Source organism: Struthio camelus, chromosome 1 (genome assembly GCF_040807025.1).
Source record: "Struthio camelus isolate bStrCam1 chromosome 1, bStrCam1.hap1, whole genome shotgun sequence".
In the NCBI taxonomy this organism is placed as follows: domain Eukaryota; kingdom Metazoa; phylum Chordata; class Aves; order Struthioniformes; family Struthionidae; genus Struthio; species Struthio camelus.
Genome location: NC_090942.1, coordinates 53,592,892 through 53,620,522, shown reverse-complemented (window position 1 = coordinate 53,620,522; position 27,631 = coordinate 53,592,892). Strand labels below are relative to the sequence as shown.

Below are 27,631 nucleotides of genomic sequence, written 5' to 3'. Positions count from 1 at the left end.
CTTGCTATGTACTTATTTAAGGCCAAAAACTGCCAGCTGATTTTGCTATCAAAAAGGACAATGGCAAAACTCCAAGAATTAGAAATGTTTATAAACAGAGTAATGCATATAATCCTATTCTTCATAACTTAGGAAAGATATCAGAAACATGCCAATATGAGAAGTCATTAAAAGTAACATAAACTTTAAAAGGTAAGAGAGGAGAAGAGTCTGAGAAAGAACATATAGAGTGAAAACCAGAAGATTCAAAGGACAGTCAATTTGTAGTTATATTTGCATTATAGATGAATAAAGGAAAGCTTTGCAAGATAAGACAACAGTAGACCTGAAACAAGAGGGCTGTACGTAAAGGACAATTATAGCTTATTCTAAGCTATTTCATAAAGAGATACTTCTTAATTGAAAAAGAAATTATGCAATACAAGAAATTAAAAAGGAACAAAATATACAGTTGTGTAGATTACTGTTTTAGAACAATATTGTCTAATAAGAAAGAAATAAATGGAACCTGGACCAATAGGTAAATTAATCTCAAACAATGACAAATCTCCTTAAGTGAATTACAAAGATGTTTGAAGGAGACAGCAGTACAGAGGAGCTTGATTACAGATAATTGCATTTTGGGATACTGAAGGAGTTATCAAGTAGAGATTAATGGGTACTAACAGAAATAAAAATGGCTACTGACTGGAAATAAGTACAGGATTCTTGGACACATTATCCTTTATGAAAGAAGAGTAGATGATGTAAGAAGAGCTCAGGTAGTTATATGAACAGGTACTTAGGCAAATGAAAACCAACAAACTCTATCTAAAATAAAGAAAAGAGGATAAATCATGAAAGGTTAGGTAAATAAACAAAATCCAATAAGGAAAAAATTAGAGAAAATGACATAGCATTAACTGCGAGTAAAATGAATTCAACTTTATAAATATGCTATAGCAAAAAGGAACATTAAAAACATTATGACCACTGCTAGAACTCATGAGAAGAATCACTTTTGCTTTAATACAAAGAGCAAAGTTCAAGAATTAGTGAAATACAGTGAGTGTTAATGAAGACCACTGAGGTTATTAGAGTAAGAGAGAAAGATCACGCTGCAAGCAGATAAAAGAAAACTTAGTTAAAATAAATGAATGATGTGAGTTATGTGATATTTTTTGAAGAGTTAAGAAAACTGAAGAGGAAATACTAGATCCTTTAGTGATCGTCTTTGAGAACTCCTGGAGAATAACTGAATTAGTAGAGGACAAATAAAATGCAAATATAGTACCGATATATATTCCAGATCACAGGATTGACCCCTTTGTCTTCAGCCTTTCACCATACAACTAATGCCTTATTCAAGCAGGAAATTAATGGTGATGTTATTAGCAATGGATAGTTACTGTCATCAGTACTGAGTCTGGTGAGGAGAAAATGGGGAATTGAATGGAATGTGGCAACGGGGTGTAATGAGAAGAGAAAGAAGAAAAATGAAGTAATTGTGCAGTTGAGAGGAGAACAAAATATTTATGGGAAACCAGTAAAGAATCAGATGTATTGTACAAGGCATTGTACCTTTCATCGAGTAGATGAGAAACTCTCCTTCCATCAAAAATAATTAAAATTTCAACAAGGGAAAGAACCTGTAATTTTGCTAGTATAACTACAGCCACCTTTTAAAAGCCTTTTCTGGATTATTAGAATTGCCGCAGAAGCAAGACATTGCTGGTAGAGATATTGCCTGACTCCTTTTAAATTTCCTGGGCACGCAAACTTTCTATCCTTCAGTTTAGGGATCTTCAGTTTTCCCACACATCAGTGAAAATTATTCCCTCTCCCCTACTTCATGCTCATGCATTTTTGGGGGGACCAACTCTCTTCATTTCAAAGAAATGAAGCTAGTGAAGCCCTTATGAATGTACTATCCATTCTGCCTGTTCACACACACACACCCACGTGCACACACACACCCCCCTATACAAAGAGAACACCAAGGTGCACTATTTGGAGAGCTCAGAAATAAACTGGAAGTGGAGAGTTGCAGTACCTATGCAACCTCAGTTTATTCCTCTCATTCATATGTCTTATGATACAGTCTTCAATTACAGGTTTCTCTACTGATTTTTTCCCTCAGGATGCCTGCCTCATTCAGTGTACTCAAATTTGAATAGGCATGAGCGCACATTTCAAAGAGCTACCTATTAAAAATAAAGTTTGTTTTTATTTTTCTGATGCTACATTACTTAATGATTTTACAACCTTAGCCCAATGGTTGTTTAAAACAATGATGAGATTTCCCCCCCCCCCTCCCCTGCCCCCCTCCCAAAATGTCTTCTCACCTAGTTCAGCAGTGATTTACAATTGTTCATCTGGAACATTGTGATTATGTTTTCACTCTGAAGGATTTATACATCCAAACATTCTTCTTGTTTTTCAAAGCAATATTTGCATCTTAAAAATTGGGAAATGAAGAGTTAGAAAAGATAAAAGGACAACACTTCAGAAGGTAATTTGTTTCAGACAACAAAAAATTAATGTATTCAGCTAGAAACACTTTTGTTATGATTTTTCAGAAACTGAGTGCGCTACATCAGAGGTCACCTCTAAAAATTTTGTTCTGAGTGTTCTACAGGAGTCTATACAGAGATTCAGTTTTAAGGAATTAGATGCTCTTGACTTTCAATGGGGAAAAGATGTATGCTTCAACTGCTGAAAGCAAGGTACATTCCAGTGAAGATAAAACAGAATTGCTTTGTCTTTACTGTGATTTTATGACACATAAGCATAATTGCTTGAATTAACAGCAAGCTTGTATTCATCATGAACACAAGGTCACACAAGAAATTCATATCTGATATCTGGTCTCGTTCTTAGTCTACTCCTGAAGAAAATATATTTTCAAGAAAACGAACACCTCAAATGCTGCTTTATTCTCCAAATAATTTAACTTTATGGACTTTTAAAACACCACCTGAAACATTTCAAACATTTTATTCACTAGCTAATATATTACATTCTACATAGTTTGCCATCCGTCATTAAGCTCCAGTTACCATGCAGATGGAATAAAACCTCTGAGTAACAATAAACTGCGTTTGTTTTAGACTGGTTTTCCTGAAACTGATGGTAAGCACAATTGTTGTACATACAACCCATGACTTACTCAAAATTTCATGTTTCAGGCATTTATTAGTATTATCTTATGCCATATTTTATAGAGTTACTGGAAACTGAATGATGCCATTATTGAGGGCAATACCAATGGGCTGAATTTGCTAGATGTATCATACCTGCTTTAAATTTGTGTGAAAAGTCTCAACTGGATAATAATCCTTTGAACATTTTTAACATTTTGGATTCAAAGACTAAATTAGATGCACGTTTTGAAATAGCATGAGTGCAAATATGCTGGATAAAGGCACATCAAAAAAATAACCTTTCTAGTGTAAAAGCAGTATTTTCTCTGAATCCCTAGTTAACAGCCATGAATTGATTAAAAATGGCCTTCTGTGCATAATCCCCCTTTAGAATGAGGAAGAATGTGGGAAAGGTCTGGAATGTCACTGGAATCTTATGGATCAGGCTAAAAAATATCCAAACAGTGGGTTACAACACTTAAAATCTCCTAAGTGATTGATTGTTTCTATTCTTCAGTAACCACACTATTTAACAGCTTTTTCAATGCTTCTCCAAACAGCTCCCCTCTTAATCACATAGAAAGCTCACTTCTTTAAGTTAAGATGGCTTTTTTAAGGGAATAATAGCTCTTTGCTGCCATGCCACATTAGGATAAAAGATTGCGCAATAGCGAGTTGGTTTTTAGCCTTGATCCATTTTTAAATATAGCATGAATATTATAGTTCTGTTAGCTTCTCTGAACTCCCTAGGCATCCCTCTTGTTGCCAGAAAGGAATTATAAATTGACAATACAAGTTATTTCATTTCATTTTCCAACTCTCTTGGAATTTGGAAATGTGTCTATTCTGTCCACGAACTTTTTATTTCTTATTATTCTGATTTTTTTAACTACTTCTTTTATTGCCTTTAGATATAGTAGACCTTCACTTTCTGCCAAGAAAAATAACTTTATGCAGCAAGAGTAGACTATCACGCCAGACAACCCAGATACAAACAAATCTTCGATTCCCTGCAGTATCAGTCTTTTTGTCAGCAAATTCTGTTGTCCCTGTTTATATGGTTTGATTTCTCTCTGTCTCTAACTACATATATAATAGCATCTTGCTTCATGTATGTGTTTGTTCAATATACATGTTGATTTCTTTCGTTCATGAACAATAAGAAATGACAATTTGTGAAAAGAATAAGGGAAACACTTCCTAGTAGATGCAGAAGAGTTGTCTGTGGAGAATGCGTAGGACAATATGTCCAAGGGTCTGTTCTGGGATCAGTCATTGATTTGGAGTATGACTTTGGGGAAGCCACTTCTCTGTTCCCTTAATTATCCAGCTAATATTGCTGCCCCCACATAGGAAATCAATTGAGAATCCTGGGATAGAAATATGTGTATATTAAGAGCTATTTGTGGCCACTTAACTCACTGGCCTTGAAAGGTACAGGTTTCTAAGTAACTGTAGTTGGAAAGCACGGTTTCTCAGTATGTAGCCTGAGTCAACCATATCACCTGAGAAGTCTCATTTAGTAAATTCATTTAAGTTCTGAATAAATTCAGTGAAAATAATGAGACTCAAGCTAAAAATATTGCATGAAAACAAAGCAAGTATTTAATACTTATTAATGTTTCTTAGGCCCCAAACAAAATGAATCAGGAATGTTTTCTGTGTATGCACTAGTCATATTTACTTTCAAATTACTTTAAGTCATACACTTCATTGCTTCTGCAAGCCAAACTCATGGCAGAAACTGCTTCCTAGCATTCCCCTTTCCCTCTAGCTCCTGGAGCTACCTAGGTGCCACTCTTCCTTCCGCTTTATTTCAGAAATTCTCTAAATCTTCCCTTCCCCCAGAATGGGCCTCTGTTTCTAAGCTCTCTCCCTGCCACAGTATCCCTGCAGGACAGACTTTTCTTGTGCTCCCCGTCTCCTCCTTTTCTCCATTTCTTCTTTCCTCGGTGGAAATCACTGTGTGTGTCTTTATTCTCTCCAAATCTTTGCCTCCTGTTCTTTAAGCTGAAAACTGATGTCCTTTGTTTTTCAGTGCAGGTTTTGGGAAGACAGTAACACAAAAAAGAAGCAAGGAAGGAAGGAAGGATGGAAGGAAAAAAGAAAGGAAGGAAGACAAGGGAAGGAGGAAGAGAGGGAGGGAGGGAAAGGGAAAGGAGGAAGACTTCTTCACATTTAAGTCCTTTTACTGTCTTAACACATTTTAGGAAGTCCTGAACAGAAGGTTTGACTGACAAATCTTTGAAAGCTTTTACATACGCAGACAAACAGAGGAGCATTCAGCCGAATTGTCATCACAGAGACATTTTTGTCACTCTTTGAGAGGCAGCTCTGGCCCAACAGAACTGATCCTGAATGAGAGCTAGCGTGCTAGGCTGGGCTTAAACTGACTCCTTGCAGAAAGCTGGATTTGTTGTCCGGTGCATTTTGTAGTACCATATTATTCAGATATTTCCATTTTCCAAAGTTTTTCAGGCTGCTGGTTTACCCAGATAGTTAGCTAAAAATTGAGACAACTTTTCTTGACAGAACTGTTGTGTTGAAAACCCTTTACTATCCATATCGAAGGGAAGGAGTAGTAAGGCCAGATTTGCTGAAGTGTGAGTGCTCACCAGCTCACCACTAAAACTAAATTTGACCATAGCTCTCCTTTGAATAGGTAACATTCTGTGAAGATAAGTGCTTAGTACTCAGTACACTGAAAGAAAACAATCACGACATATAGGCATTGACAGTAATAGATTTTTTTTCAAACTCTGGCCTTAATCAGTCCTCGCTTTAGTTCTTTATCTGTATAACAGGTATAAAAATATCACTTTGCCTTGCAGGAGTCGTATAAAATATTTTAATCACTGTTTCAGAGCTGTCCAAGTATTATTTCAATGAATGTAAAAATATATGCGACAAGAAAATGAGTCATTCTTATCTGGTGAGGCTTTCAATGGCAAACTATATATAAGACCTGGACCCACACAGAGGATGATAAAGGCTAAAAAAAGAAATGTCAGCTATCTTATTTCATAAGTACTATCCATCTCACTGGATTGAATTCATGGATTATTTGGAAATAGAATTAAATTGTATGTATAATATCGTGTAAAAAAAACATATTCCGTTTCCGAGGACACATGTATCTTATGGTGGGATGGTGGGGGTAAGCCAGCGTTGAACAGTCTTCATTCTGGTATTTGTTTAAACCTGTGACTTTGCAACATTCCTTTAATGTGTAGTGGGGATGAGTGGTTCTTTTTTCATCTCTTTTATTCATTGTAGGAACTTTCCCTTTTAAGAAAGTGTACTGAAATGTAGAAATTACATCAAGTGAAGTTACATTGTCTCGCATAATTTTATACCACGAGATCAAGAGCGCACATTTTTATTATCTGATCAGTTGGTAGCACTGATTGCTTTTGGACCTGATATTACAGACAGAAAAGGCCATTGAGTCTCAAAAGTGTTCATCACAACTATTAAGAACACTTATTGGAAAAGAAAAGGAAAAGAAAAGAAAAAGTTAAATTAGAAAGAACTTGCTCACAAAGAAATCTGCAAAATATCACTAAAAAAACTGCTTGAATTTGGATAGAAAGTCCGTAAAGGTTAATTGTCAAATGTAGTAGCCTTCTGTAGGAAATGGTTTGATGGAAAAGCTCATTACAGTAGCTTTGTGAAGGAGGGTGCCATACGAGATAGACTGACTTGGCATGAAAGTTCCCCTACGACCGAAGGAAGTGAAGTAGTAGAATCTCAGATTGTCTGATTTTAACAGTAGATGATGTCTCAACATGCATACTTGGAAAATCAGCTGTGTAGCAATGCTGTAGAGCCCTTCTGTAATATTTTGGGACTGGATCAGCCTGCACTTAGGTAATAATATCCTAAGAATATATTTGGCTGTCTCCTCATTAATTTTGAGCATGTTTACTCAGATTTTTAGGAAAATAAATCATGTCTATGGGATATAAATAAATAATAGCATAAACTTCCCTTTCTGTAGAAGATTCTTGAAACCAAACACTGTTTTCTTGGCAAGAGGAAGAGTTCAAAGGGACATATCAAGATGCTAGGACTGTGTATATAAGACCAATAAGTATATGTAACTCAGTTTGACAGCTAATAGTAAGTTTGGCTGGAGACAGGTTAATGGAATGCATAGTTTGGTTACTGAGAACACAATTCCTGAATTGGACAGATTTTTTCTTATATTCACTGATTATAAAAGATTATGTCTGTCGTTATATTCAGAAATAATTTATGGATTGGTATAAAAATTTCATGTTCAGTGACTAATTTCTTAAATATTTGTAATTTCCAACTACTCAGCTATGGGAGAACACACAGAACTATGGTAGTTGCAGTAACTGGTGCTTTTGTGTTATATCTCTGATAAACAATACTAAAATATTTGTAAAGGAATGGAAATGTATAAATAAAGGGAGGAATGTGAACAGAAAGAAAGGATATAGTAATTGAACTGTATCTGAAAGTAATATGTATATTAGGAGTAAGCAATGCAAGGAAAAAAAGTAGATATGAAGGAAGGAAGGGAATAGAAAAGGGAGACTTTATACTCCTGAGTGCTCACACAACCAGAAATCGAATTTTGTATTTGTTTGTGTTTGTTTATTTGTTTCTTGTTTTTACATTTCAGAATTATAAATGTTTTTATTCTATGGCCAGATATTTAAAGATCGCAAGCAAACTCTTTTGATGACTGTAATAATTAGTACATTATGCTGGATCCAGACAATAGCTACACAGTTTGTTATAGGTTCCAGGTGAAAGCTACTGTGTTACTGGTAACATAACTAGATGGTACCACTCAAAATGCTATTGTTTAGTTTTAAAAATATATGTGTTGTCATGGGTTGACAAAGAAATAATAAGAAATGCCGTAATCAGTAGATCATTCCAGAATGCACTGCTTACTTATCATTGGCTACACAGCTATTTTCCAAATCTGAAATTGAGAATTTTAATTTTTCAGCAGACTTAGTGTGAATGGAACGATTTCCCCCCATTCCTTGGAATCATTGCTCAGTTTTACCTTGCTCGTGTATTTTAGGGATGAGTACAGGACAGACAGTGAAATATTCCCTTCCTAGAGAGAAATAAAAGAGTTTTGCAGTGTAAGGATGATTTCCTGCAACACAGAAACAAGATGGATAAGCATCTTCCTCCAAATGCTAGAGAGCAACTGAGCCTTGTGTATCAGTCCAAATCTCTTGTACTTAACAAGATCAGGTCTGTCCGCAATGTATCTAGCCTAGCTAAATACCCATATGTTTAGCTTTAAATTATGCCATTGATGAGAGTGGAAAAAATTACTTAAGACTAATTATTCTTCTATTTTGCCATTCCGGGCATTCAGCATTGGCCACTGACAGAGACACCTAGCCAATGAGTAGGAGAAATCTTTGATCTCACCCGGTATGGCCGTACTCATGATTCTTGAGAACTAAACCCTTGATTTTCCAGCATATTGTTGAGGAGCAGCGCCTGGTCGGTGCTGAGGGTGTGCTTCATGGCACAAATCAATCGTTCTTGGAGTCTCTGCATGTGCTGCGTTTCCTGCTATGATGCTGTGGTGCATGCAGGACATGCGAGATGAGCATCCAGTTGAATGACGATTAATCTTTTATCAGAGCATGGCAACGCGTCTCCCAGGTTATTAGCAGAGCACAGTAGCACCATGTAGTGACATAAAGCACATGGGATCATATTACAGCGATCTTCTTGTTGCTGTGGTAACAGGAGTGGGCCAGCAAAGTGAGCCACCCGGCTGCTGGATTGCAAAGAATGAGAAAAACACAGCCCGCTTCCCATGCGCAAGGAATTACAAGAGCAAGCAAAGGAAGGGAAGACAATTGTCAACCCTTAATCGAATGTTCTTGCATTTTTAGAAAGAGGATGAAGAAAATGGAGACCGTCTCCGTTTTTCCTCATGGGCTTCAGGGACTGGGATAGTAGTAGCTTTGCACATCCTATGCAAGTAAATCTCAGCCGTTTGTGTGACAAAAATCACACGTAACAGAAATGTCTTCTGTGTACAGTAGGAGACGATACCTTATTCAATCCTAATATGCTGCCTTACCAGACAAAATCTATAGGAATGCATTAAAATGGGTTCTCAGCGTAAAGTGATACAAAGAAAACACTTCAATTTCTCATTTTTGGAAGCTGCATCGTATTTTATTATATTTAGTAATAAAATGCTAAACAAAACAGCATGTTCAGTTGAGCTAATAGCCTCCAGTTACTGACATCGAGATCCAGAAGTGAATTTGGGCACCTGAAAGTTAGGCAATGATTTCATTTTGCAGTGCACAGAGTAGAATCCAAACAGCCAGCTGGGCATCCAGGACTTTATTAAAAATGCAATTAGGTGCAGCCATGGTGAGCATTGCAAGACTTGACTTTTCAGTTCTTCTCTCCGGCGGTGAGATCCCTACATTTGAATTAGGCACAGGAAGAAATCAATAAGAATGTGAAGGCACTTAAAAGGGGAATTTTCAATGCTAAGCAGGGGAAGCCAGTAAGATATTCCAAAGCAGGAGTTATATCCGAAAGTTGTGTCTCTCTCTGCAGCCCTGCATTAGGCATCGTTCAGTGACTGGGTTTGCCATTATTGCTCAACATCCAAGTTGTCCCTTTGGTTGTTGACAGCTGGCACACTATTTTCTTTCAAAATACACTATACACTAGAAGCATGACTATAGCTTAGAAATTAGGATACTCAGTTCAAGTTGATAGTCCTGAGTTTTAAGCTTTCTCTCTGCTTTTTATATGCGGCAGTCACTGGACATAAACCAGAAACATTTTTATCAACAGCACTAGAAGGCTGACTTACCATTCCCAGTTGTCACTGGAATAAAGGATAATATTCCTTTCTAGCTAACGTTCCTGTCTGGCTTTTCTAGCTTTTAACTCAATTGCACAGTCATTTAGTTTCAACAGGACCGATGAAGGATTCCTCCCTAATCCCAGAATGTTCCTCCCTGTCAATTCTTGCATAGCTTGTTCTCTTTCTAGGAAATCAAAAATTTGTGTTTGAGAAAGACAGGTGAATCTGATCACCCACCTTCTGAGCGAATCCTCTGATGACTGGGCTGTGGTATGAAGAAGAAAGATAAAACAGTTCCTCCTCCTTCAGTCACATTTTTTAAAAAGAACAGCTGTCAATTCTTGTCATGCTGCTGTGGTTCTGCCCTTAGGCAGGCTCTGCAAATTCCTCCCGGATCAAGCTCTCATGGTACCACAGTGGCAGAGGGCCTAGTTTCTAGATTCACTCTAAGGCAAGGTTTGACGTAGTTTCCAAGCTGCTCAGTCTGTTCAGAACTGAGAACTTTTAAGACCTGGGGAGCCTAAAGGTAAAAAATGCAGGTGTAAGTGGAATTTAGCTGTAGGCAGGAACTAAACAAGGGCTTCCAAACCACAGTCTTGACTTCAGGGGATAAGTGTGTTAAGGATTAAACACTTTCTTGATCATGTGCTTTCCTTGTTGCTATTTCACAGAACTTCTGTGTGAATTAACTATTTCTAAGATGTGCATCCTGTCCGGAATTGTACAGTCTAAGTCTTTGACCCTGCACTTTGTACTCTCCAGGCTGATTTGCATGGATCACATTTTAGACAATGTGACTAGAGTTGTTAAAAATGTGAGGAAGCAAATTCTTGATAGACAGAAATTTGGGTTGAAACATGCACGTTTACTCTGTGAGGCTTTCCGGGAGGTGAACAGAGATTTTACATTTATTACAGAAACACTGGGATTAGCTGTAGAGTTAGACAGAATTCCATGTTACATGCAATGCAGATATAATATGTCTGAAAAATACAGTGTTTACCCCTACCTTCCTTCCCCTAAACTGACACATTTCCACTGGAGAAAGGAATAGTTTCCTGCAAATTCCAGTCTGTTAATTAGCTTGTAGCAATATTGATTTTAAAATGGATCCTCTGAGAAATTTAGCATCTAAGCCAGCTAGTATTTTTCTCAAGTAGTCTATAGACTCTTCAGAATTATCATTACTTAAATGAAGTGAAATTGTCCTCACAATATACATTCAAGACATTAAGATGTAATTTAGGTAAGTATTAATAATTATTTTATTGAATTGTTATGACTAAATAGGCAGAGTTGGGTCAACAATGTAAGTAATTAAGAGGGCCAACTGTGACATCAGAGGTAATTTTTTCAATTGCCACCTTATCTGTGCAGCTAATTTGCATGTGACAATAGTGTTAGTTGTAATGAATCAGTGGTACAAGAAAGAGTGGATAAAAATAGCAGAAATTCTTCCTACAAGAATCCTTGTCCCAGCTTTCATTATTGTTTAATTATCACTATACTTTAATTAACTATTACTGTTGTATGAAAGATCCATGACTATACGTTCATTAGAATACCAATAGTTGAAAGGCTTTTGATGTCACTAGTTACTTCAGGTCCACTGGTGGGAGAGTTGAATGGGAACCAGAGAGAGATCTTTAAAAGATAGGTAGAGTGGGACTCAGGGTCTGTTGGGACTCACAGAATCACAGAATCGTTTAGGTTGGATGGGACCTCTGGAGATCATCTAGTCCAACCTCCCTGCTCAAGCAGGGTCACCTAGAGCATATTTCCCAGGATCACATCCAGACGGGTTTTGAATATCTCCAGCGAAGGAGACTCCACTACCTCTCTGGGCAACCTGTTCCAATGCTCTGTCACCCTCACAGTGAAGAAGTGTTTTCTCAGGTTCAGATGGAACTTCCTGTGGTTCAGTTTCTGCCCATTGCCTCTTGTCCTGTTGCTGGGCACCACGGAGAAGAGGCTGGCCTCATCCTCTTGACACTCCCCCTTCAGATACTTGTACACATTGATGAGATCGCCTCTCAATCTTCTCTTCTCCAGGCTGAACAGGCCCAGCTCTTGCAGTCTTTCTTCCTAGGAGAGATGCTCCAGCCCTCTAATCATCTTGGTAGCCCTCCGCTGGACTCTCTCCAGGAGTGCCATGTCTCTCTTGTACTGGGGAGCCCAGAACTGGACACAGTACTCCAGGTGAGGCCTCACCAGGGCTGAGTAGAGGGGCAGGATCACCTCCCTCGACCTGCTGGCAACACTCTGCCTAATGCACCCCGGGATACCATTGGCCTTGTTGGCCCCAAGGGCACACTGCTGGCTCATGTTTAACTTGTTGTCCACCAGCACTCCCAGGTCCTTCTCTGCAGAGCTACTTTCCAGCAGGTCAACCTCCAGCCTGTCCTGGTGCATGGGATTATTCCTGCCTAGGGGCAGGACCCTGCACTAGCCTTTGTTGAACTTCATGAGGTTCCTCTCCACCCACCTCTCCAGCCTGTCCAGGTCCCTCTGAATGGCAGCACAGTCTTCTGGCAGCACACTCTTCTCATTTTCCTTTTAAACTGACTTCACTTGTGTCATCTTCTGTCTTAATGTATAAATTTCAAATTAGGTGTCAGATTCCCTGGTTGTATACCATAGCTACTTTGAGTTGCTTTACACTATTCTTATTGATGAGTGAAATGTCTTTGTTTTAGTTAATAGTTCAAAAGTAATTTATTATTACTTTCCTAAAAAATGACAGTAATATGGCAAATTTTCTTAAGTCTTCTGTTTGGTGTTTTTGTGGTTTTTTTAATTGCTAAAAACATTGCAAATGTGAAGACAAAAAATACAGTAAGCTGAAGATTGAGAATCAGTATTAGTACTGGTAGTTTAAAGGCAAAATGAGTTTGCGAGGTTATCAAATGATTATTTTGCAACATGCTCAGTCCATTCTTCCTTGCATTTTATAGACAATGAATGTCTTTTCCCCAAGGCAAAATTTCATAGTTCTGCAGGAGCTTTTTCTAACATAGTCTTGTCAGGTTTGTAGGTGAAGTAACAATTTCTGCAGTACCTCCAGGAATCTGATGAATCTTTTCAACCTTAAAGTATAAGTTAACATTTCACTCAGTAATCATTCTTACGGATCTTATTTTCATGTTAACAGTGGCAATGCTAGTGAGAGGCAACCTTTTCACTTACATTGAAGCTTGCTAAATTCTGGGTTTTTGCCAGTTCTCATTTGGAAATAAAATGTGTGACACATTGCCTTAAATTTTTGCGCTAATAAGAAGCAATCTTCAGTACTGAAAACAGCGTTTCTCTACTCATTTCTTGCAAATGTCTAAGGAATAATCTCATTTACCTTGTGGAAAAGCTGTGTTGTGATGAATATTCATAAACCTTATGGCATATGATTTAGACAATGAAAAAGAAATGTTCTGGCTATTCAGTGCATCCTCAGCTGTTTTGTGGGGCGTCTTTAAGTTGTTCCCAGCCAGAGGACAGTTTAGAACACAGACCTCAGCTATTTTAAGGGAAAAAGTTTGGAAAGAGAATAGGATTAGGTGGGTGAGAAGCAAAGCAACATGGAATGAGGAGGGGGCTATTTTAAATGAGCGTATGCACCGTAACAGGCCTTGTTCCCATTGCTGTCAGACCTGCTCCCTTTGCATGTTCCTTCCCTGTTATGTGTGTTTGGGGTGAAGGGAGGAGAGAAAGAAAGTTCTTTGGTGCCACTGGTCTCACTTTTCTGATCACTTATTTCACCCTCCATGCATGTGTAATAGAAGAATGTTCTCATCTGCTCCCCTGCTCTCATCTCTCTTATTGAATAGGGAAATGATACCCCAGCTAAGTGTACTGCCTTTTATATTCTCCTTTTTCCTATCTAAGCCAAGTCTCATTTCCAGCTGCCTTGGAAACCTGAGTATGAGACCTGTTGCCTCAACTCCATTCAAATCCCCCCCATTTGCTCCTGCAGTGTCAAGTTGCAGGCAGCCAGGGTGAGATTCAGTGCAATACAAATCAGTAGAAATATTTGCTGTACATCTGCAAGGCCCTTCAAGCACTCGCTAGGCCTTTTCTGTGGTACATACACCATGATCCAACCCAATGTTATGTACTAGGTCCCACCTGTTCTGGCTTTTCATAGCCCATTATGGTGATGGTGCAGCAGACTACTATATGGGATGCTGGGAGAGGACAAAGGAGAAAGTATACAGCTCCTCAAGCAATGGGAGGGATGCATCCACCACTGCGCCCCGTCAACACTACACTCACCTCAGAAGACATCATCCCCTGATCCATAACAGCCACGATCTTGGGGAAACAACTTTCTGATACACCAAAAGCATAGCAAAGCTACTGGCGGTTGTTGCCACTAAACTCAGTCTCAATAATGCCTGCACAGCAAATGAATTCACCCTGGTGGGAAGAAGCTCTTATAAAGCCTATACGGCTTTAGGTACCAGATTCACTCCTTTTTCCCCTCCAGCTGATATAGTTGAACATAGCAAAAAGCTGATCTAGTTGGGGTGGTCAGTCTACAGCCAAAACTCACCCAAATCTTATATTTCTTATCATATGATCTTTTGTTTCATAATGGAGAAAAAAGCCTCAAATGCAAAATTAATTTGTTCTTTCTCTTATTTTTCAGTCAGCTTTTACTCACTTTTCACAAAATGATTCATATGCATTTATATCCTCACTGAGATTTTTTTCCAGAGCTTTGATTATAATAAAAACCTAAGAAACCTCTCCCCAACCTTTATCAAATTTTAAGTCTATTAGCCAAGGTGAAGAGCGAGAGTAAGCCCAAAAAGCATATGCAGGTGTTTTTTTCCCCAAACCTTCTCTCTTCCAACCGTAATGCTTGAGTGTTCAGATGAGTCTAGTGATGTATCTAGCAGCTGTTTTGAAAGTTTATCTACCATTTTTATTTTACTTAGATGATAGAACCAGACACAGGAATTTTTCACTATAGGTCTCCAGCAGAGATAATATATGAAGGAAGATTAAAGATGTAGGTACAAAAAGGGAGCAACGAGATACATGCACTCATGCCTGCCATCCTAATATGTTCTTCTAATCACCATATTTTAATATCTTCACGGACAAATCTTCAAAGTGCATTTGTTCCAACAGGATATAGAACACATATTGGTCTCTTTTTCAAAGAATCTTGAAAGTTGTTCTTTGTTGATATTAAATGAAGTTGTCTACAAGTTTATGAATATTTTGCTTTGGATTTTAGAAGTTCTTTGAGCTGTTTAATGTATTCAAATTAGTCTATTTCTAATAGAGTTAGTGCTTCTGTTACTATACATCTGACATATTTCAGATTGTTTTATAAAGATCCTTTATAACGTATAAAAGTATAAATACCTACCTAGATGTATTTGGAATCTGGTATAAAGGTTTAACCCAACATTTCTTTGAGAGGCTATGTTAACTTTAGGTAGAGAGTGCCAGAGGTAATGCTATGTGGAACATCCCAAATTAATGCCAATAAAATCTTTCATTGTGTCTTTTGCTCTGAACTTATTTATAGGAACTATCTCAGATTTTGGAAAAATGTCTGGGTTTTCAGATGGCCCCCATGCTCCCACTTTCAGAGTCGTTTTTCTATTATTCCTGAGCTCAACTCTTCTGTGAAACTGTTACCTTCTTATTCAGAAGACCAGCTTCCTAAATGTATTTATGGAAAAAAGCATGATATTATTGAGATGTATGCAGGACCACAAAGTCAAGGGAGGGTCATCTATATCCTTTCCTAACTTGTGCTTCAGAACCAGAATCTTTCTAATTCATACCTAAGACTATCCCTTAAACATCAACATGAGTGGAATTTCAGCAGAGTAAACTGAATTGAATGAGATCTGAATCTGTCCTAGTACAAGTAGTTTTGATATATTCTTATTCCTTTAATTTTGAGAAGTTTTCCTTCAAACTAAGTTGTCCTATATACTTAAGAAAGCTGTAATATCACAAAGCCTCTTATGTTTTCGTTATATAAAAACATAATAACCCCAGTAGAGATTGCTGTCCCATATTTTCTGTTATATGATCCTGTTTTATGTTGTATATAAGCATATCAAAGTTAAACCTTTACACTGAAATTCTCCAGGTGTCTGCTAGAATAATTTCTTTTTGGTGAACATTTCTGCTAACATGGGTCAGCTACTTTCAAGACTGAAATTATGGGAAAAGTCATTATTGTATTCATTTTAATTACATTTGCCTTGTCATCTCTGTAAAGTTAATTGAGGTTAAATTTGGCCCAACTTATAATAAATGTGTGCTCAGGAGCTGAAAGCAGGGAGACAGTTTCTCCTCTTGTCTCTGGTCTGCCATGGCAGAAAAGAAAGAAATGAGGCTTTCCGTGGAGCTAGACTGGAGGAGAAGCAGGAAAGGGAATCAGGTAAAAACAAGAATCGGGAACTGGGATTGGTGAATGGGAGCAGAAACCAGGAGGAAAGGAACAAGGGGGACTCTTTCTGCAGCCCCACAGCCTTGTACGCAAAGCAGATGGCAGCTTTCTACTGCTATCAGTTTACTCCACTAGGTTAAGCAATAGAGGATTATAGTGGGTAGCTGAAGTTCCCTGGTTTGCTCTCATGGAAAGACGAAGAGCTAATATAGTTCCATGGCAGGAGACAGTAAGGTCTGCTTTGTAGGAGGGATGAGCGGCTGCTACTGTTGACATTGATGGTGATATGCAGGAAAAACTACAAAGCCTCAGCACATGGAAAGACCAGGTTCTTGCCTTCTCAGATTGGAAACAAGAAAGCAATGTGAATTCTAGACTTTCCTGAGTTTTAAATATTTGATTTTGTAGCCTTGACAGACTTTAAAAAAGGTAATACCAACTTCAAAGAAGCAAAATATATGAGCCAAAGGCTGTGGAAAAAGCAATAGTAAAGAATTAACAAAATGATGCTATTTCAAAAGCTGCAGCTTTTTGAAAAAAGATGGCTATTTCCCATGCCTAATTGTTTGTTGAATTGAGCTTTAGACATTTCAACATTCGAAGGTGGATGCCAAGGTTACTGACACTCATAGCAGCTCAGTGATGAGTATACCATGACTGTTCGTAAACATCAGGGAGAGACCAAGGGTGAAATCTGTAAAATTAGCTCAATGAAGTGAAAGCGATAGCTGCAAACAAACAATAAATCCATTTATTAAAATGAACGAAAACATGCAGCCCTTAGTTTGGACCAGATCCTCAGTTGGCTTGGTATATCTTGGTTTATCCTCAGTTGGCTTGGTAGCTGTTTCTTGTAGCTGGAGAATTCAGCCCAAAATGCAGGATTTTTTTCCCAAGTCTTTCCCTAAGTTTACAGATTCTTCTAGGTTTATTTAATAGCAGAAGAAAGAAAAGGAGAAATGACATTTTGTATGTGCTTACCAGGGAGATGAATGGGGCACTAACAGCACCTCATTGTATCACTGTTTGTACAGCCTGTGCTGCATGCACTCTTACACCACATGATCCTCTTAAAACTACATGGCTGCACAGCTTCTCCCTTTAGAGTAGGGCTCTGCCTGCCCCTATTCTAAATGCTGCACACAAATTCTTTCAGGATATGATTTGCAGGCTTGTAGTCTTAAATCATACCGCTTACTGTGAAATATATTTTTAAATGTAATAGCTTTGTAAAGTTTCCATGATTGCCTTAAAAAGACCTCCCTTAGATTTTGCAGGATACACTGCAGAGTAGTACTTGAGAGTCCTCAAGAGTACATCTGTACACTAATCAGTCCGTCTGAAAAGAGTGAAGATTTAGCAGCTGAACAGGATGAAGTGTTGGTTATTTCAGTGTGCCTTCTGAAAGAAAGCCATGTTGCTGTGGGACAGGGAGATCTGATATTCAGAAAGAATTCATATCCGTTTTTAGGCCCTGATTCAACAAAGTATTTCAGCATGTTCTGTTATGCACATATCTCCAGATTTCTCTGCTGCTTAAAAGCTCTACTGAGTCAGATGCAGAAAGCTAAATGGAAAGGTGGACATGAAGTTTTTTGTGGACATAAATCCTATTTGACATAAATAGGATATTTATTGTGACATAAATCCTATTTAATGGTGGTTATATGAGTACAAATAATAAAAAGTCTTGGTTTCAGCAAATTACAGTCATAAGTCTCCAAAGTAAGAGTTCAGAGCTCCTTGTTTTTTGCAGGTTTTCTTCACAACTATCGTAATTAGAAGCTTTTAAAAGAAAACTGAGCTTTTGTCTGAAATGAGCTAGTCTAAAAAGTTTCCAGCCTAGTTTAAACCATCTTAATTTGATCCCTAACTGTAATTCACTTTGTGAAGTACTGGCTGCCTCCTGTGATTCCCAGTAGTCACTGCTAGGTAATCAAATACTTTAACCTTTAAATGCTGAATTTACCAGTGGTGTCAAACTCCTTGAACTTCCGCCTGTATTGCCCACCCTTTGTATGTATATCAGAATCATCTCTTATGATTCACATTATCCTCTTATATGCGTGGCTGTAGGTCATCTCCTGCTGCTACCAGCTCCTGAGAATAGAGGCTTGAATTGTAGAGGCTTTTTTTGTGGCCTGATAGTTTGAACAGATGGTCTTCTTCTGCTGTTTGTGTATTAGGAATTCTTTGACCTGCCTGCAAGCAAGGAGATAAAAGCAATGACAGGGTAAAGTTAGGGCAGCACTTGTACAGTTCAATTCAAGGGGATGGGGGTTGTATGGTGTTTGTGGATACCGCTTGACCTCTTTGCCTCTAGCATTTTACTAACAAGGTACTAAAAATTTTATCCTCATCCACTCTGGTGATCTTATTATATGTTATGTATCATCCAGCCTGGAGAAAAATGAACATAATGTGTAGCTGGATGGGGTAGGAGGAGAAGGAAAAAATGAAGAGTTTATGAATGTTTCTATAGCCGTGTCCTTGGTCTCAGTCGAATGAAAGAAGGTTTCACATCTGGTATTTGATTTGAGTGGGAGCTACTGCTTCTCCACTGGCAGTGCTGCCAGCAATATAAGTAATTGTCCATGAGTTCAAGCGCCTTCCACATTTTGTACAACGTGAAAATCACTGCAATCATCAGTAATTTATGATTCTTGTCAGATACTGTATGTTAAGCAAAATGTTCTTTTTTAAACACAACAGAAGGGCTTGTTTCAGGCTATGGAAGGCATCTGTTATTTTTCATTTTTATGTTATCTTTTTTTTTTTTAGGGAAGCAATGTAATGGAGGATCAGGATCTATTGGAAATAGGAATACTTAACTCTGGACACAGACAGAGAATTCTACAAGCAATCCAGCTTCTCCCAAAGGTATAGTTTCTGTTATTATCCAAATGAGAGAACTAACACCTAGATTTTTTTTTGTTTAAAACACTCTTCATGAATGGAGATAAACTCTACTATTTTTGTAGACTTTTTTTCACATGTGCAAATTTGATATAGAGTTATGTCACTGCATTGAACCCACTTTGTATAGATGCAACAGACAAATAAAGCAAAGGAGAGTCAATTCTCTAATTTGAAATGTTTTTTTTTTAGAATTTGTTGTAATTATTTTTGGCTTTTCAGTCTGTTTACAGATTCTGTCCATGCACATGTATAAAGAAGGCTATCAATGAATCCCAGATGTTTATCTTTAAATAGCATTTAGCTAGGAAATACTTTGCCCTTTGGAACAAGAATTGTGTAAGAATTCTTAAAAGCCTTGCATAAAACATCATTTTTCTGATAAGTGCCTTTCATGTATGATTTTAGGATATTTGACTTGCTGCTATGTATGTGAATTTTGCTTCTCAGCTGTGGATGGAATACCTTGCAGTCACTTTTATGATCTTTTTTTTGGTGCTAGCTGATTTAAACTACAGATTATAAAATCAGGCATATAAAGGAATGATTCTTGTATTTTGCATACCAGAATGTATCGGTGGAGGCTTCTGCTAGCATTCCAAAATACAAAAATCTAAATAGATAAAGAAGAGAGATACTGGACCTAGCATGAAAACTTACTACTTCATTTTGGGAAGCTGTGTAAAGAGAATGAAGGAAGAAAAGTAGACACCACTAAGGCTCAGAAGGCTGCCAGACGTGCCGCAGATAATGACTCAGTGCAAGATATTGGGGCAGGAATCAAACTTGATATAAAGTGTGTCAATGCTCTAGTGTTTGGATGCAGTGTGGAGCAGTGTTTGATAATACTGGAGAATGGGAAGACAATTAAAGGACTTTTTGCTGAATGAAGCTTTCTAACGCATTGTGGCTTACTCGATAAGTTCTGATGGATCATTTGTGAAAGAGAACAGGGTGAACTACTTCGGCATCTGCAAAGGCTAGTCAGTTTTTATATAGCACAGTATGAATCTGTACACTGAAAGAGTCCGTACAACAAAGATGATTAAGGACAGTAATATTCCAAATACCTTATTAGACAAGTGAGATAAATGGTACAAGTAGTAGGGTATATAAAAATAGTATTTGATGAATTACAATGAATACTTAAAGTTTACCTATGAATTTAGGAATTTTTCAGCAGTGGTATGATTTAAATGAGAGTTGGTAATCTTAATCTTAGCTGATGAAATATTTTTCTGTTTTCCTTGCTTCTTAAAGAGATTAGATTTTTTATTCCTGCTTAAATTGTTCAGCATACTGAGTGACTTTTTAATGTATCATAATTTTATTGATATCTGCATTCAATAACTGGTGCTTGTGAAAATATTGTTAATAAGGCCTGGTTTTGGAGAGTATACTAGTGCTGAAAGCCAGATTCTGTCACAGAACTCCAGCTGAGGTCTTCTTTTTAAAAAATACTTAATATGAGAAAGGGTGACAGAGTCAAGATCTAGAGACGCTCCTGAAACCACCTGAGAACCAGCTGGTTATGCAGTTACTTGGAAGAATCAGCATTTCCTAAACAAAGATAATTAAGTAACACAGAAGGGCTTGAAGCATGGGCTGAATAACAGTGAGGTAGTCTTTAGAGGCTTCCCTGTTGAGTTAGAGAAAACAGTCCTTAAGGAGCGAGTTTCTAATGCGTCTTTGATGCAAGAATGTTATACCAAACCAAAGGCAGTTGCAAGCTGAAACTGTGCATCACATTTCTTCACTTAAATGACTCAGCACCACAAGAGAGCTTACATACTAAAAGTACATAATTTCCTAATCTAAATCTAGTTCTTTTGAAGGCACAGCTGTTGGAACAGTTATAGTGTCCACAGACTGGGATTATGGCAACTTTTATCTGATGCAGCTCACCCTTGTTTTGTCACAACAGCTTGCTGAAAATCTAAAAAACCTTTCACATCCTGCAAGGAACCATGAAACGTTTTTGTATATCTGTTAGCTTGTTGATAAGTTCAGCTCAGTCATCATACACTCAAAATACTGCATACCTTCTGAGTATTTTAAGATCTCAAACCATAATTTGAGTCTCATTAGATAAGAATTCTTTCAGTTAGTTTGTTTTGAAAATGTATTTCCTATTCCTGATTTAATTTAAAACTTGATGATAACTTGTGTTTTAGTAGTGATATTGCTAATGCTATTATTTTTAGTTTTACAATTAATATTTCCTGTCTTGTGATACTTTTTTAACTCAGGCAGCACTGAATAGGCTTAGAAGGTAAAAATCAAGTAACAAATCTATTGTTAATATTTTAAAATACTGATTTTTAAAACTTGTTTTGTTATTCTCATCAATCTTCATTTCTACACTGAAAATGCAACAGGCATTTAGTGATTGAAAGAAAAGACTACCTTTTCTCACTCATAAATGCTGGCTTCCTAAAGAGTAATGATATTTCTGTATTTCAAACACCAGTGGCATGTTTAGGAGGTTTCTGGAGCTTGCAGTAATTTTAAATAGGAAAAAAATGCATATTTTTCAAATATAGATGAATTAACCACTGTATTTTCTTATGTAGTGTTTAAACAGTATAAAAAGGTACATTTGACCCAGATTCCTCAAAATATAGTATTTTCCCTCAATGATTATGTATTTAAGGAGAAAATTTCATGAAAGGGTAAACCAGTATGGTTCTAACAGATAGATACACTTAGAATCTTTCAATTAGATTTCCCATTTTTATAATATCCTTTATTTTTGTTAGATTAAAGCTAGTAGCCCAAATTCTCGTCTCACACTAATACAATTTAAGTTATTCAAGTGTCACATGAATATTAATGAGAGCACTTTATGGCTTATTATTATTAGATAAGGTTAAGACTGCAGTAGAAATATCATTTGTAAAGTTAATTCTTAAAATGGAAATATTTCATGCATGACTTCAGTTTCAGAGTGAATTTCTTAGCAAAGTTTGATATTGCATTTAGGATTTTTTCCGTGAACAGAATGAAGTGAGTAAGTATTTGGAGAGAGATTTTATATGTATTGGCATGAGGAAGTTCAAACGCACGTATGGGGCTAGAGAAAATATCTTAAAAGAAACCCCTGAAGTTGAGAGTACAAGAACTTGAGGAAAAAATGAATATGAAGGAATTGTGTGTGGGATATGCTTAATTGACTATAAATAATATCAGTTACAGTGTAATGTTTTGGCCGTGCCTAAGCAACACAGGAACATAAGGAGCACTTTCAAGTTACCCAAAGCCTGTGAGCAGGTGACTTCTCCATGGGTCCCTAAGAGGCTGAAGTGTTTTTGAAAGTAATTATCCTAGCTTATCTCAGGACTTTGATTTAAAAAAATTGTTTTCCTGCAGGACGCTCAGTGCATGCATGGCTTCTTCTCCCAGCCCATAAACGGGAACACATTCTCGCATTTGACAGATGGAAGAAAGATGTTAGTGGAAAGAAGCTTTCTCTTGGCTTCAGAGCTATTCTTACAGTATGCAACTTGTTTCTTGCTGCATCGAGAGGTTTCAGGCACAGAGCATGTCTGGGAATCTTGTAGCAGGGGCCTGCAGGCAGCCAGCTTCTTTCCTGGGTGCTTTGCAGAACCAGACGAGAAGTAGGACAAGAAGAGGGAATGAGCACATGCTCTTTGTGAGCAGCGTTACATGAGCAGTAAAGCTGTGTTTCCAAGAAGTGCTGGATCTGTTACTCATATAACACTGTCTCCTGTGCAAGCACAGTAAATCTGGCATTTAGGAAAACAGAACTATTGTGCATGTGCACACTAACTATGCTCTGTAAGTAGCAGAGAAGGACAAAATCATATATTTGCTATTGCTATGTTGCTATTGGTTTAGACATGCTAGAGCTTAACAAGCTGTCTGTTTTGAATCCTGATGTTTAATTTTCAACCATTTAGCACAGCTAACAGGTACAGCATTACAACTTCTGGTGCTAAAAACAGCAACCAAACTAGGAGATGTTGCAAAGTGGATATCATTTATGACCCTTTCTGGCTATGGACCCTTGGTTCAGGTGTGCTGGAACTGAAGGTGAGAAAAATAGGATTCAAGGGAAGTGCTTCCTACCCTGCTGTTTTTCCTCCTTCGGATATCTCTGGGCTTTACATTGCTGGCTTGGAAGAAAGTCACTCACTCACCTCCTCATTACACTGCACATAAAACCTTCAACCTTAAGAACAGAAACAAGCATTAGAGTACTGCAGAACACGAGTAACTAAGTTTTTCAACTATGAAACACAAAACCATAGTCTACATTAGCAGGTTATGTGGCACAATAGGGAATGGATCTGTAGAACAAGGCAGTTAGTTACATCCATGCTATAGTTCAAGGGGTTTACTTCAGAGTAGCTTTAGTCTGGTCCCATAGACCGAATGTCCCTTCTATGCATGTGCTTCAAAGCTGTCTGATGAAAGCAGTCCCACAAAACTTTTCTTTCTTAACTGAGCCTATCAGCCTATCCCTCTAGAATGCTGTCATTTATCTGCCTCATGTAGGCAACAGTAGTATGTCACTGGTCCTGCCGCTATTGCCCACATAATGAGCGTTATTTCTGTTCCTGCTTCTTTTATAACTTCTTATCTGTGATTGACTCTGTATTGCCCACCGCCCACTCTGAGGTTAGTCATAAGGCAAGCAAATATGCTGTATGAGAGGGAGTAGTATTATCTTTCTATGGCAGCTCCACAAGGACAACATCCCAAATGAACTGACTTGGATTTCCTACACATCCTTTTGTCTGAGAAACAAGATATGGACGACTACTTTCTAGGAGTCTTTACTGGTGTGACTTCTTTACTCTAGGCCTTCACCCTTCACGTGGTCCTAAACTCCATAAGAGCCACTAATGAAATTTACAGTCTCATCTGGAACCTGTCCCAGGGTAGCTGTAGACCACCAGGGCTACCACTCAGTTGCCCCACACCTTTTACTCACCCACTCACCCTCATCCAGCATTATACAAAAGCTAAAAGTCCTCATAACTTACTTCCTAGAGACATAAACATTTCCCTGAGGAAACCATGGACTGACAATGACAGAAACTGGCCAGTGTGGCCTAACGAAATAGGCAGACCCAGCACTTGCAGTCATAGGAAGAGCAGAAGAGGTTCCAGCAGTCACTTCTTTTTCTCTATCAATCACTTCTGAATCCTATCAGCTTCACTCCTAGCCTTCCCACACTCAGCATGCTACAATCATCAGTAATGAAACCACTAACACTGGCACTATTGTTTAAAGATAACAACCTAAGGAACTAGTAGCAGTGTCTGCAGAAGAACAGTACTGCCCCTATTAACGATCGGTTAGTACCTGAAAGGTTATATTTGCAAAAGTAATGGCTTGATGCTTACAGTTTTTATACTGTTAATTCAAACAATATGAACAGGCTTAGATGTTTGACACCACTGGTGCATGTATACCTGTTCTGAACTGGTTAAATGGAAATGCAGTCAGTAGATAAGATTTTTTTTTTCTTTCAAAAAATAAATCAATGAGCAAACAGCATCAGCAAAGAAGCCTACAGAGTTTAAATGATCTGTGAGTAGTCTAAGGTCCTGGTGCAGTATGGAAACTGCAAATAGTCCAAGAACCTTGACCTGTTAGTGAGGACAGCAATAATATGCAACTAAACTGCAGCTCTAATAATGTAAAGGGGCAGGATTTCCAGACATATGTTTCAGTTTTCAAGTGTTTTTTTATTTTAAAACTCCATAAAATTTTATATGAAAAGCAGATACTATGAATGATACTCTCATGACTAGATAACCAATCTGTCTATCAACAAATATTTCAAAGAAAAAAAAATTCAACCAGCTATAAATTATTTAATAAGCTACCTGATATTATTAACAGACATAACAAAACTTTTCATACACGGGTACAATACTGAAAAGTTATTATTTTTTTATGTATTAGGCACATTTTAGAAAATCTATTTTAAACAAGAGATTGGATTTTGGTTCACGTCAAAGCCAAATACTGCTTTTCTGCTGAAACTACCAGCAAATATTCTAGTTCTGACATTGTCAGTGTCAGGGAGCAGCCAGAGCGGACTGCTCTGCCAGGGAAGGTGGTCTGGGAGCTGGGGCGGCAGCAGGGCCAGCCGGACGGTAGTGTCTCCAACAAGGTGCAGCCCCTGGAGACCTGCACGAAGGGAGGAGAGCAGAGCAGCGCAGGGTGAGTGACAGCGCCCAGGGTCAGCCACAGCCTGGTAACAGCCTGGCTCGTCCATAGGGCTGAGGCAAGGCCACGGTGGAGCTGGAAAGTCCTGTCAGTGGGCCAGAATCAGCAAGGTACATGGCCAGGCCCAGGTGTACCTACAGTGGAGCTCTGGCAAGGATGAAGGACTAGGGCCTGAGCTTCACTGCAGCTCCTAAGCCAAGGTGGGGAGGCACCAACAAGGGGTCTCACAGCTCTTTCTCACACGAGTCTGATCCAAGGTTACACAGCTGCATCATACTGAACTTGGCCTTGAACACAGGCAGCCAAATCTTTGGGACCAGTGAGAGGGAAGAGCTTGCAGAGCCTGTGGTCCCGGAGCTTCAGGTCCCGGAAAATAGGCTATCGTATACTAAACCCTTCATATAGGCTACTGAGTGACTCAGTGACCATTTTATCTGATGGCACCAAATTCAAAGAGTGAAATTGTCACATACATTTCAGCTGTTCTCAGCCTTTCATTTATTTGATTTTTCCTTCTGTATTTGCTTGCCTGCAACCCTTTGCAAGACACTGTAATAGGAAAGATCTCTATTTTAACAGCTCTTCTGACTGAGACTGCTGGTGGGATTTGAGAATTCAGCGACTTCCCAAGTTTTGTTCGCTTTACATAGAGACTGATGGGTTGCCAGCATTTTGGACCAATCTGCATGAAATCTCTCAATCAGCAGGTCAAAAGAAAATTCATGTTAAAAATCAAGATTAATTAAACATAAAGATCAAATGATAATAAACAAAAGAAAGAATTTGCATAACAATCCCCATCTGAATACTTTGAAAAGTGTATTTGAAGTGTGCTTCCCTTTGCTTTATTAGGGAAAGGAAACAAAAATACCTTGTATCTTTCAAAAGCCATGCATTCTCTGTGGGCCATGTGCATCTGCTTAAATGTCTTCTCTTTACTAAATTTTTCTTTTTCTGTGTATCAGGTCCTTTCTTTTCAAGTCTTTCAAGCATACCTGGTTTCAAATCAGCTCTCAAAGCAAGCTTCTTTGGAATCAGAGCTACCAGGGTTCTCAGCTTTTCTGTCTATTGGACAGACTACTGTAAATCTAAAATTTGAAATAAATCTGACTGACAATGAGAGAAGAATGTGCCATGATTTTGACATCCAGGGCTTCCATTCTAAATCAGAATGAAACTAAATTCCAAAACGTCAAGATCTGCAACAAAACTGAATTCATTACAATACTGTCATAACTCAATTGCTGTATATTAAATCTCACTTTCTAATATGACTCCTTTGTTACAGAAGTGACCTGAAAGGCTAAAAATCCCATTTTTGATTATATGAATTCTCTAGGCACTCTTTTATGATTTCAGTCAATGATTTCACTGCATCGTTTAAATATTTCCATTAATATCCAGCATCTGCAACCAAAGATTAAACTCTCAGATCCATGATGCAGTGTGCCTAGTTCTGTGTGCTCCTCTCTGATATGCAGCAAACCAAGATCTTTGTCATGACATGTTAGCTTTTTGCATTTGAACAGACAGTGCTATATATTTCAATTAACGTTACTTTGGCTTTCAAATGGCTTTTTTTTTCTGTTTTGAATTCAAAATGCATTTCAAATTAACTGAGAAATAAGTTGGCTCAGGCAAGATTTTAAGATCAGAATTGTCTTCTTTTTAAATTACTTCAAACAAGCTCTGAGCATTGTGCTTCTGTCACGCTTCCTATGTTCTCAGAAAGTAAGAATGCATATAAGCAGGCAAAAATGGGAATTGGCTTTCACCATGCACAGTATTATTCTTTCACATGCTGGAGTTTCTGTGCAAAATACAAGGTCTTCTAAACCTCTAAACCGTCTTAAAAGTTTACCACTTCAGTATGTTATCAAGCTAGCAATAGTTACATTTCTATACAAAGATGTTATGCATATAATATTGTTGAACACTGAGGATATTGCATAACTTTTTCTACTTTCTTGTGCCACCATTGCATATTACTTTAAATTTCATAAAAACATTATGTCATAAATAGCTAAACAAGCAGAGGCTTTAAACATATTTATCTTTTATAGCTAACTTGAAAATCTTCACTTATGTCACTGAGAGGCAATTATGAAAGAGAAATTGCAGCTCTT

General features: G+C 37.9%; 1 protein-coding gene across 9 annotated transcripts in view; it reads left to right on the top strand.

Moving 5' to 3' along the window:
* Positions 1–27,631, top strand: part of ANKS1B (ankyrin repeat and sterile alpha motif domain containing 1B) — a 442,229-nt gene that overhangs the window by 247,526 nt on the left and 167,072 nt on the right. For all 9 annotated transcript variants that reach the window (XM_068938515.1, XM_068938509.1, XM_068938473.1 and 6 more), the window contains one exon: positions 19,166–19,264. In XM_068938515.1, coding sequence (XP_068794616.1) covers positions 19,166–19,264 — 99 coding nt within the window. The remainder of the gene's footprint in view (positions 1–19,165; positions 19,265–27,631) is intronic.